The following is a 12911-nucleotide window of genomic DNA, read 5'->3' on the forward strand; positions in this document are numbered from 1 at the left end:
GTAAACATTTAAAAAATGTGGTGACACTCATGCGTCATGCTGTGCGATGGATGCATTGGCGCTGCTGTAAGACCTTGCAAATGGGAGAATTAGGAGGAAACGCGTTTTTAGCTGACAGGTAAGCGTTTTATATAATCAGTAATTAATGAACTCTCTACCTGAAGCCACTTTTAGGAACAACATAATTCTGTGAAATCATCCATAAGTCTGGATGTTTTTATAAATGAGAACTCTGCTCTGGTACCTGCGGGCCAAAAATGAGTCCCTTGAAATTAAGCAGAAATAAAATTGATCAAACTTTTTTTTGTATAGTTTCACAAAGTGGGCACTACAATTAAACAAACTCAATTAACTGAGGTACACATTACTAAAAGCTAATGAAAAAATAACCCGATCACAACAATCCAATTTGCACTGTGGTTTTGCCCTGCTGCAAAATAAACTGCTAGCATCATTTCAGTGTTCTTACCATTAGCTTTGGGGAAAGTGTTAACAAGGACATTGTAGCTGGTTTCATTCTAACATTCTGACTAAATTGGAAGAGCAGACTTGTTGCTTAACAAAGGGAGGGGTGCTTGAAATCATCCTTACTTTGGCAGCCAAGATTACCTCTAGGGAAACATGTGTTGTCATCACTTTGGATCAAAGGTTTCACAGTGACAGATAATCCTGGAAATAAGATTGGACTCAAGTTTAAAGAACCCTCACCAGTACAAATCTTTCTCACAATTGGCAGAAGTTAGATGCTTTGGATGCTGGCCTAGTGTCAAGAAGGGGCAAAGGGGGAAAAAGTAGGGCAGCAAAAAAGCTGCTTCTCCCCAAGAAAAACACTGGGAAGTTAATTTCAGGAGAAAAGTAGTCAATGCCACTATGAGTTCTGTGTCATGCTGACATGAAAGCATTTAACAACCATCGATGAATTGGATTCCTTCTCTTCTAACATAGAAGGATAACACTGGAATTAAAAACACTGATATGAGTCAACAATAAAGTAAAAACATCCTACAGCAGCAACTTTGGCCAGCGAATTAGGAATTGAAATTTAAGAAATTGACAACTACAAAAGCTGTCAGAAAACACATGAAACTGGTTCAAAAGTTATATTTGTGAGAAAACAATTGCCTGTAGGAAACTAACATGGAGTAGAATTATTACTCGCAAAGTTATGGTCAGAAGAAGATATCTTAAACAAAGTTTGGAGCAGATATTTTGAATTATCCATCATCTATCCCAGAGGTCACAGATTAATGGACCTGATTTTAAACATTTATATATTACTGCATGCTGTCCTACAGTGTCTAACGTCACTTGCGCCACATCTCTTGTTAATATGGAATAGCATTGTGGAGCATCTGGCCTGGGCTGCACGGGATTGCACGTGATGATACTCAGCTTTACTTATCCATAAATCCTGATGAGCCCAACCAGTTAGATAGACTACAAGCATGTTTTGAAGACATAAAAACTTGGATGAGTTTAAATTTTCTGCTTCTAAACTCAGACAAGACAGAAGTTGTCGTCTTTGAAACAGAAACTGCTTAGTCAATCACTTAACCTGGATGGCATTAAAATGAACTCTGGTAATAAAGTAAAGTACCTTGGTGTCATTTCTGACCAGGACTTGTCATTTAAATCCCATATTAAACAGGTTTCTAGAATTTCCTTCTTTCACCTCCGGAACATTGCCAAAAATTAAAAATATCCTGTCCAGGAGTGACGCTGAAAAACTAGTCCATGCATTTGTTACTTCAAGTAATTCGTTACTATCAGGATGTCCTCAAAATGCAGTTAAAAGCCTTCAGCTGATTCAAAATGCTGCAGCAAGAGTTCTGATGAAAATTAAGAAGAGAGATCATATTTCTCCTGTTTTAGCTTCCCTTCATTGGCTCCCTGTTAAATCAAGAATAGAATTTAAATTTCTCCTCCTCACATATAAAGCCCTTAATGATCTAGCTCCATCATACATCAGAGATCTGATTGTTCCATACGTTCCTAACAGAGCACTTCGTTCTCAGACTGCAGGTTTACTGGTGGTTCCTAGAGTCTCTAGAAGTAGAATGGGAGGCAGATCCTTTAGTTATCGAGCTCCTCTCCTGTGGAACCAGCTCCCAGTTTTAGTCATTTACGTTTTGATAAAGTTTATAGTTAGAGTGGCTTAGGTTATCCTGAGCTATCTCTGAAGTTATGCCGCTAAAGGCTTAGGCTGCTGAAGGACATAATGACTACTTTCACTCTCTCTGCTGCATTCTCATAATGACTTTTTACTGTGACTAACTGTATGTGCGCTCTCTCATACTCTAAACTTGAAAACTGGCTCAGAGTTTATCTGTTTTTTTCTTTCTAGATGAAACAACTAAAGGAGCTACATCCATTAACATTTACTTTTCCTTCCCATAGAAAGGACTCCTGGATCAGTGCTTCTGTGTTCTTTTTCCTTCTCTGCTCTGTTCTCTCAAACCCCCAGTCAGTCATGGCAGGTGGACACTAGAAACACTGAGCCTGGTTCTGCTGGAGGTTTCTTCCTGTTAAAAGGGAGTTTTTCCTCACCACTGTCGCTACATGCATGCTCAGTATGAGGGATTGCTTCAAAGTCAACACCAGTGACTGTCCACTGTCTCTACATGCTCATCCAGGAGAAGTGAATGCTACAAGTCTCTGACTCGATGCAATCTGCTGGGTTTCCTTAAATAGAAAAACTTTTCATCTAATTTGAATAAACAACTGAATCTGACTGCACTGTCCAATGGTTAGGATTAATTGCAATGTATGTACCTGACTTGAAATCTATATGATTCGACTGAATTGACTGAGCCCATTTTAAAGTTACCCATCTTTCACACAATGCAACAGGAAACAACACTCTCCAGTTGTTTTTACCTCTGCCTTCCTCCCTCCCTGTTGGATGGAGTAAGGGGGAGTCAGGTTTAGCCTAAACCAGCTCAGTTATGGTTGAGGTGCAAACACGCCCTCCATTTCTACTACCTGTGTGACCCCTTCTCTTTTCCAATGGTTATAATCAGTCTGACAGAGGGAGGTACCCCCAGTCCTTGTGGCTTTTAGTACTGTATAACAATTGCCAACAGTGGGCTCTACATGGACAAACTTTATCAGTTTATTATTTTACTTAGTACCCCTACACATAGCCTATTCTAAAATGTCCAAACTCTAACACAGTAGTTTAATCTAACCTCCCCAACAACCCCGCACCATTCCAAAGCCTTTGTGAAGAGCCTTGAGACGACGTGTGTTGTGAATTGGTGCCATATAAATAAAACTGAATTGAATAAAACTGAATTGTATTAAATGTTAAATAAAGATGAAAGAAAAATATTTTTGTTGATTTAAAATGTTCTGACCCCAAAGTGTTTGTATGAGGGAGGGAGTGGACCTCCTGCTATTTTAATTGTGGATTACTGCACATATTTCACCAGGGACCAACAGAAGAAGGGTCAGGCACATTGGACAAGTTGTTTGAATCCATGATCTCCTTGTTGAAAGGCAACAGTGCTAACAATTAGACCACCATACCATCCAGGTCTAATTTAAACAGACAGAAAAATAAATACATATTTTGTTGGGTTTTTTTTCTTCTATTTTTATATTTTTCAGACATCCCATTCCAAAAAATTTAACACTAACCTTCTGGATCAAATGAGTATGTAAAAGTCAGGTTGTTGCCAAATTGTTTTTATCCATTATTTCCTATATTGCAGTCGTTTACACTTAAACAAATAAATTATCTAAGCAGTCTTGCTAACCTGGGAAAGGCTTTTTTTCTAATTGCATGACAAAAAAAAAAAAGCAATTGCGAACGTCTAACAAATAATAATTATAAAGAAATCAAACTGGGCTTAGTGAAGCTCCATCTTTTCTACACACAGTTTTTAGAGCATCAGCATAAACAAAATAACTTTTGTAAGATAAATTGTCTTGAGACCAAAAAATGCAGGACGTCAGTTTGAAAAATCTTTCTTTATTGGTTACTTTTCTCAAAGCAGCAAATCTGCTGACTGCCAGAGCAATCACACTAAGTGGTTACATCTGTGTGAGGCATTTTTTTGCCCTATTTGCTGTTCATCTCATTAACCCCTACTCCTGAAGGTTTCTACAGGTCATTGTTTGTAAAAACTGATGGGAGAACTAGAGGTTACTGTTCATTTGGAGCTAAAACTGACAGGGCAGCTCTGCACTTGTAGCTGAAAGGTTTCACAGGACGCTTGCTGAGTGCAGCTGCAGCAGTCATGGCTGCTGGCTTCATGACATCAAGGTACCAAATTTGCCTGAGAACAAACTGGGTTTACTGAACCAAGAAACCAACCAATGTTGTGGACTGAAATGACATTTTCTTTCTTAATTCTTTTACAGAATACTACTGCTTTGCCTACTGAATGAGGTGACTTATGCCACTGGTTTGCGAGCATGTAAGTGTGATTTGAATTTGAAACCTATGAAACTGGTCAAAGGAATAATTAAATGTTTTGGGCGTCTTAACCCACACTCTTAAATGATAAAGCTTAATTTTCTCTGTAGCTCTAGAGGTCAGAACAGATCTTTTGGCCATGATTTGAGCAGCTGATTGATATATTTAACAATCTAAATTAAGTCTCATGAATGTGTAGTATATCATCTGGCATGTTGGTGACAGTTTTGAGTCAGACAACAAATTTTATGGAAAAGTTTAAATTGAAGTTGATACTAAGATCGTGTAATGCATTTTTAAATCATCAACACAACTTTATAAGATTATGTCAGATAGATGGATAGACATGATCTCGGCATCATTTAGACCACCCTAAGTACTGCCCCTCTGGACTTTTTCTAAGGTTTGGCCCAGAACACTTTCTTTTTTTTTTTTCTTATGGATAGTTCTAATCTTGCTATTTTCAACATGGCAACTTCTTGTTGCCCCTCAGTTTCACACAGAAGCTGCCTACCTGGTCCCCATTTAAAGCAACATACACTTTGTTTTGGCAAGAATGGAATCAGCTTTGTCTCAATCATTTAATGAAAACCACTTGAAGTCAAAATAAACTTAAGTCTCCATGTGCTATTCTGAAGATATGACTGATGCATAGTGCCTAAAATGCTGACTCACTAAAGAAGTTAAAAACTTAAGTGAAAAGAATCTTCAGGAAAGTTTGCAACAATTTAATTCTTACTGGTTAACCAAAAACAATGGCAAGCTCTAAATGTATCTAGAGCAAAAGTAACTGCACATAAAATATTGACTTGAATATCTATTCTTGCAGCTAATACTGGGTATGAAGCGTGGCAGGATGGAGAAAAACAGGAAATACATGGCTACCGTCGCCCTCTTCAATATGTACGCTCTCTGAGGCAGTCAAAGAATAACCCAGAACATTTAAATCAGTTTTATAAATGGCAAAATTCCCAAAGGAGTCTCAAAGATTTGAGTCGTGGCCAGACTCTTCAGCAAACTATGCGTCACCTTTGGCCACAGATGTCTCCAGTCCAACCTGCACCACAGAGAAACAATGCTTTGTTTCAGCCTCGAGGCTTTAAGGTCAGTCTGGATCTTCCTTTTTTTGAACAGAGTCAAAGCAAAGTGAATGACTCTGCTGCCAAAGGCCATGACACTATACCTAAAACCAAGCTAAGGGTTCAGTTTCAAAGCGGTATTAGCATTCCTGAGTTTCAGAGTCCTGATGGAGATTCTACAAAGAATTTATATGTTGAAAAGAACATCCATGGTGTTCCCATTCCAAGCCTTGCCACACCCCCAGCTGCATCTGTGAAGCCATTAAAACTCACCGGAGGTCATACTAAAAACCTTAAGGAACCAGTAAATGATTATCAGACCAGTTACATGGTGCCAGGGAAACAGTTAAGTTCAATACAGATGGGATTGAAATGGCCCATCAGCCAGACAGCAGGTGAACAAATTAAAAAGCTGCCCAGTTCAACGTGGTCTAATTATGTCGATACTGGACCAAAGAAAACTCCACAGCGACCATATCAGTCAATTTTCACACAACCTATTGATGACAAACTGACAATTTCAACTTGGCAATTAAACCAGCATAAAACTCCTCAGCAGATAAGACAGGAGCCACCCCTGGCCAGACAGAGTTTGAAACTTCAAAGACCAGATTCAACCAAACCTCCATCTTTGCCTATTGTCAAATATCTTGAACAGTTGGGTTTCAAAACCAAAACGAGTCCCACAAGAAAAGACAGTGACGATCAAATTGTTGAACCTTATTCAACACAAAAGCAATATTTGCCTCTGTTACAATCTAACAGGAGATCTCAAAGTCAAGAATATATTGGTGCTGGTTCTCCAAATGTTGTTCAGACCCAAAGTAGTTCCAGTACCTCTGGTGCAGATATTGTCAAAGTTTTGACCAAGATTCAAAAGGCTGATAATGATCAAGATGTTGGTGTTCAAAGCCTGCAACTTGGCTTTTCTTTCCCATTTAAAACCTTATTGCCAAACCTCACTAAAAGTGATGGTGGCTACTTGAAAATCAAACCTGAAAGTGTTGGGGCTCTTTTTACTCATTACATGGAGGCAAAGTCACAATCAAATTCACGTCCGACTGAATTAACATTGTCAGTCTTGGGTATTGATGATGCTGGGCAACAAAGAATAAATGGGCACCCTGAAAGGAAATGGCCAGTCCTAAATCTTGACATAGGACATCAACAAAAAAAACATCCTCCTTCTATGCCTGTTCCTACAAAACCTGCAGACAATAAGCCAAATTTTCCATCTTGGTCTCCAAGTCAGCAAGCTGGCCAGGATGAAACTACCAGCATACAGAGTTGGGGACCTCAAAAGCCAAAAATGGACAAGCCTCAGTTTCCAGTCCTGGCCATTTCAAAATATCTTGACCTTGTTGATCTAACACGGCCCTTAAAAAAGGACAACAGCCAAATTACCCAGCCAAAACCATCTCCATCTGTACGAGTTCAAAGTTTGTACAGTCTTCTGAAGCCCATCACCAGCAATGTTCAAGATCAGACTAGACCTTCAGTCAGTCGATTATTCTCTTCTACACATGACATCGGTCCATTTAAGCCATCCAGTGATCTCAGACAGAATGCTGAGATGACACATTCAAGTTCAGATCACCCTCCACTCACCACTTATGACCTTTCACCCTTTAATTCTCCAAAACTGGAAGCCGGTCCTGCGAAACAGCAACAAACATGGCAGGAACCTGTTTCTTCCCCTTATCTTTATCAGTACAACAATGGAAGAGAAGCATCTTATGACACCACTTTTGAAAATGTACCCGATTTGTCCAGCATGCCAAGTAGGTATCAAAGTCAAAAGAAACTTTTTGAGCAAGACAACTATGGACCCAACAAAGATCAAAATTACGAATATGCAAGCATCTTTGACACTGATGGTGGCGACACTGATGGTGGCGATACTGTCTTTGGGCAGACCTACCAGAGTAAATGGACTGAGAAAAACACTGCAGGAACACCTCTTAATTTACAACCCCCATGTGAATCTTCCTCTAGGCTTGGTCATCAAGGCTATTTTTCAGACCCTCACTACCCTTACTTAAATGCAGAAACTTGGCCTTGCAGTCCTATACCTTGCATGGATGGAGCAGGTGAATGTTTCAATGAAACTAAAAAGCAGAGCACAAATTTTCCACAATGGGTCAATTACTCACCAAAGGCAGAGGCAACTTCTATTTCTGTTCCTTCCCGTACTTTTAAACCATTTTTCTCTCAATCAAGCTACCAGCCTGATCAATATAGCTATAATCTCAAGCAATACTCTGTTGGACAAGGACATCCCCAGCAGCCTACAAGGTTCAAGCTGTTTTGATTCAAAGCCAGTTTCTAAGGTGAAACTAAATCAGATGCTGCAATCTTTATTCACTACTTTTCTCTCACATTCAGCCTTCCCAGCCTTGTTCATCGGAGTGTTTTTATTAGCCTTATCAAGTTATTACAATTCAGTGGTCTGGATTAATGGAATACATCTAGGCATGCAAATGTCAAGCCCACTAGAACCAAGACCTGAAGATGAGCCAATGGAAAACAAGCCTGCCACTTGTTGAAGACAAACTGATTGTCCAAGATTTGTATTTTTGGCTGACCAAAGCTTAAAGACCTTTTCTGCATGCTAAATGCTTTTGTTAGTATAAAGGTGAAGCAGAGCAGCTACTCCAGAGCATGGTGCAGGTAAGTGTTTACACTTTCACATCTCGTTTGATTTAAATCTTGTGATGTCTAATAAATTTTTTTTTTTCTCCTTACAGGCTACACAGGTTAAACTGAAGCAGTGCATGAAACATGATCTAATGTTGACTTCTCTCAAATAAAATGGAAAAACCTACCGATTCTCTCTCTTTGGCACAGTCAAGCAACTATTCCAGTGTGTTTTTGACTTTCTCTTGAAAACTTGGACATTCATTAAAGTTAAAATCACTTTTGAAGGAAAATCTTACTGGGAACTGCCAGTAAACCATATGGCCTAACTTTGTATTTCTTGCTAATGCCATTAACATGTGGCCAAAGAGTCATGGCTATATGCATCTATGTAGGGCTTTTAACCAACTTCAAAGTGGACATTATTATTTTTGTGTAGGGGGTTAAAATTGGTAGTTGTAAAAAAGTAGCCACATTTAACGGGCTGGTAAGATAATGCCTTCTCAGCACTTCAGTAATTTAGCTTTTGTAATCTATATTACAAAGCTAAATTGGTGTCAATTTGATCTGAGGTATTAAAAAGGCCCATGTTATAAAAAGCAAGTCAAATGGGTAGTCAAAAGGTACCTTGAAATACCATGCGGGAGCTTCCTTATTCCAGCCCCATTAAACCTGTTTTACTTTGAAGTAGCACCTTCCATCAATAAAACAAAGCAATGCTACATGTTAACATTTTAAATGGTGCCTCCCTGATAAGGTGACTTGTTAGCAGAAAAATAAATGACCTTGGTTTCTTTTGGCACATTATGCATAACCTCTGTGTAAGGCTGAGGGTGTATGCACACCTTTACCTGGAACCTGTTTCGGCAGTGATGTGATAAGAACTGCAGAGTGTGTATGTGTGATTGAGAGATGCAGAGCTGCAGATGATGAAACAATACAGTAAGTATTTTTAACATGTTTTTAAACCACAGAAAATAAGGGCAACTCACTTCTGCTTATCATTTTTATTGGTTCAAGGAAACAAGTTTCAAGTTAAATTTCAAAATTCGCAAGCCTTCCCAGTTTCAGTCCAGTTTAATGATTTAACAATATTTGAAAATCTAAAGCAGTTCAGAGTACCCAATCTACACCTTTCACTGGAAATTGTCTTTCATGGTAATCAGGGCAGTAGTGGAACTGCACTGTTCAGCTGCACACCCAGTGGATGGTAGCCAGTTAGTTTGTGATTATCAAAACAGTACTTCAGATGTTCTGTTTAAAATTACTTAATATGCTACAGAGATCTGTGCCTTAGAAGAGGCTTTGTCAACTTTGAAGTCGTCTTGAATAATTTTAAGCTGTACTGGATACAACTGCAACATTGAAAGTTATCAAACTGAGGAGCTGATGTTTTATTGTGGTTCCATGTCAGAGGCAACAATAGTCTTTATTCATAAATATATAAAGTTTAGGCATATTACCAAATTGTACCCTATGTGCTCTTATAAACACCAATTTAAAAGTACTTGTTTATAAACATGGGAAAATAGAATACTTTCAATTCAGTTTTTATAAGGAAACTGGTCGTCTGGTCTTAGAATCACATCAGACTGTTAAATGTTAAATTCATAACAGGTAACATAGAAAATCAATTCAAGCTTGTTTGATAGGCTTGCAAGCTAAATGTGTTTTAGAAAGAGAACACACTGGCAAAAACTAAATTCAACATATCGCAAATGTCCAGCACAATGGTGGAGGGCGGATGGTAGCTTGTTTTGTAGACCAACCATGAACTCCTCTCTACCAAAGTGTACTTCAGTCATCTGTGAAGCCATCTGTACAGAATTTAAGCTTTACCAGCACAAAATAAAAAAAGTCTCAAAGAAGACCATTAGTAACACACTACGCCACCTTGGATTAAAATTAATCAGTGCACGCAAGGTCCCCCTGCTCAAGCCAGCGCATGTACAGGCCCGTCAGAAGTTTGCCAATGACGATCCAGAGGAAGAATGGGAGAAGGTCATGTGGTCTGATGAGACAAAAGTAGAGCCTTTTGATTTAATCTCCACTCGCCATGTTTGGAGGAAGACGAAGGATGAGTACAACCCAAGAACACCATCCCTACCGTGAAGCATGGAGGTGGAAACATCATTCTTTGGGGATGCTTTTCTGCAATGGGGACAGGACTACTGCACCGTATTGAGGTGAAGATGGATGGGGCCATGTATCGGGAGATCTTAGCCAACAAGCTCCTTCCCTCAGTAAAGGCATTGAAGATGTGTCGTGGCTGGGTCTTCCAGCATGACAACAACCCGAAACACAGAGCCAGGGCAACTAAGAAGTGGCCTTAGAAGCATCCTGGAGTAGCCTAGCCAGTCTCCAGACTTGAACCCAATCAATAATCTTTGGAGGGAGCTGAAATTCCTTATTGCGCAGTGACAGCCTCGAAACCTGAAGGATCTGGAGATCTGTATTGAGGAGTGGTCCAAAATCCCTGCTGCAGTGTGTGCAAACCTCGTCAAGAACTACAGGAAACGTCTGCAATTGCAAACAAAGGTTTTTGTACCAAATATTAAGTTTTGTTTTTCTGATGTATCAAGTACTTATGTCATGCAATAAAATGCAAATTAATTACTTAAAAATCAGACAATGTGATTTTTCTTGATTTTTCTTTTAGATTCCGTCATAGTTGAAGAGTACCTTTGATTAAAAATTAAAGACCTTTACACGCTTTGCAAGTGGGAAAACCTGCAAAATCGGCAGTGTATCAAATACTTGTTCTCCCCTCCAACACAGGGAGAGCAAGCCATCCTTTTATGCGAGAACCATGGCCTCAGCCTTGGAGGAGTTGATCCTCACCCCTGCTGCTTCACACGTAGCTGTGAACCACCCCAGTGCATGCTGTAGATCTTGGCTAAAGAGGGCCAGCAAGACCACATAATCTGTGAAAAGGAGAGATGACATCCACTTGCCCTCAAACCAGACCCCCTCTGGCCCTTGGTTGCACCTAGCAATCCTGTCCATGAGGGTATAAACTGGACTGGTGACAAAGGGCAGCCCTGCCAAAGTCCAACATGCACCGGGAACAGGTCCAACTTAATGCTGGCAATGTGAACCAAACTCCTGCTCCGCTTGTACAGAGACCAGATGGCCCCTAACAAAGGGCCCCTGACTCAGTACTTCTGGAGCATCTCCTACAGGGGACCATGAGGGACACGGTCAAATGTCTTTTCCAGGTCCACAAAACACATGTGGACCAGTTGTGCAAACTCCCATTAACCCTCAAGCACCCTATACAGGGTGTAAAGCTGCTAGACCACACTGCTCCCCCTGACCACCTCAGTGACTTTCACCTGGGTGATCAACTAGTCCAACTCCAAGTCCCAGGTCTCTGCTTCCACCAAGGAATGTGTGATGGCAGGATTAAGGATATCCTCAAAGTACTCCTTCCACCGCCCTATAATGTCTATGTCGAGGTCAGCAGCTCCCAAGTTCCCCTTTAACAGTGTTGACGAAGCACTGCTTCCCTCTCCCTCTCCAGTTTGGCAGAATTGCTTTGTGGCCAACCTTTAGTCCTTCTCCATGGCCTCACCGCATTTCTCCTGGGCCCAGGTTTTTCCTTCTGCTACCACCGAGCTGTGGCATGCTTGGCATCATGTTACCTGTCAGCTGCCTCAGGAGTCCCACAAGCCAACCAGAATTCATAGGATTCCTTCTTGTTCTTCTTGACGGCATCCCTTAGTGCTGATGTGGAGATTGCCACTGCTACAAGCACAACAGACCTTCCGGCCACAGCTAAGGGTGGCAGTATTGACAGTAGAGGTGGAGAACAAAGTCAAAGTCTGTCCACGTCCCTAGAGCCAGTTTAAGCATCTGAGAATCGGGTTGACGAGGTCTTTCCCTTTCACTGCCACCCAATCCTTTTTCCACTGATAAGATAACTGGTTCATTGTAAAACAAAGGTTCTAATTAGAATATATCATATTAATATTTAGAATTTTTTTATGAACTACTAAAAGTGTTTTCACTCTACAAGTCACATTACCTATTTACTTTTACACCATTTCAACGACTGGCAGCACCTCTGGACTCAGCATCTTGCTCAAAGACATTTGGACATCTGGTTTGGAAGGCTGAACTGACAACCTCCTAGTAGGCAGACCACTATGCTTGTTTTTGGGTACAGCTTTCCACAAATAAGCAAAAAACTAAAATATTAAATTGACATTTTATCTACTAAAACATTCAATTCTTTTGTATTAAAGATTTCAGCCTCATTAGTCCGACCACGTTTTGTCAATCATGAATATTTAGGGAAATTTGGGCCTCTTTCATGCTCTGTTAACAACCTTGTTTGGTCTCAGTCAAGGTTATTGTTCAGGTTGGTTGGTGCGAGCGTAATTATGCTATTTACAACTAACCTTCTGACCAGACAAATGTCACACAGGAGATTATTCATTAATAACTGCAATGACATAACAAGGGAGGGAAACCATGAAATTTCATGAAAAGGCTGTAATTTTATTTACCTAATTCTATGATTACACTTATGTAAAAGTAAATGAAAATCTTTAGAAAACATATTGGTGAATTATTTTTAAATTGAATATCAGGCTCTGTTAAGTCTTAAAGGATTTCTTGGCTGACCCCTTCAATGTGAAACTGTTTTTGTCAGGTTTAATTATTCCTGAAATGAGTCTTGTTTGACTTTCCACTGAACAAGTGAACATCTTATATGGCTTCAGGCTCTTCCTGCATTGCTACTTTGAGGTAAATTTTAAACCCAGCCCTCG

General features: G+C 39.9%; 1 protein-coding gene across 1 annotated transcript; it reads left to right on the forward strand.

Moving 5' to 3' along the window:
* The first annotated feature begins 4096 nt into the window (after positions 1-4096).
* Positions 4097-8323, forward strand: LOC124879024. Its single transcript, XM_047383289.1, has 4 exons — positions 4097-4267; positions 4366-4421; positions 5250-8169; positions 8247-8323. The coding sequence occupies exons 1-3, from the start codon at positions 4242-4244 to the stop codon at positions 7808-7810; spliced, it is 2643 nt and encodes an 880-aa protein (XP_047239245.1). The 5' UTR covers positions 4097-4241; the 3' UTR covers positions 7811-8169; positions 8247-8323.
* The last annotated feature ends 4588 nt before the right edge of the window (positions 8324-12911 follow it).

This window comes from Girardinichthys multiradiatus, chromosome 2 (genome assembly GCF_021462225.1).
Source record: "Girardinichthys multiradiatus isolate DD_20200921_A chromosome 2, DD_fGirMul_XY1, whole genome shotgun sequence".
Lineage (NCBI taxonomy): Eukaryota > Metazoa > Chordata > Actinopteri > Cyprinodontiformes > Goodeidae > Girardinichthys > Girardinichthys multiradiatus.

Excerpts from the sequence above, each read along its gene's own strand:
- LOC124879024 (XM_047383289.1), top strand. The coding sequence starts at position 4,242 with ATGGCTGCTGGCTTCATGACATCAAG. Across the intron at positions 4,268-4,365 it reads GCTGGCTTCATGACATCAAG|AATACTACTGCTTTGCCTAC; the intron begins GTACCAAATTTG and ends ATTCTTTTACAG. Across the intron at positions 4,422-5,249 it reads TGCCACTGGTTTGCGAGCAT|CTAATACTGGGTATGAAGCG; the intron begins GTAAGTGTGATT and ends CTATTCTTGCAG.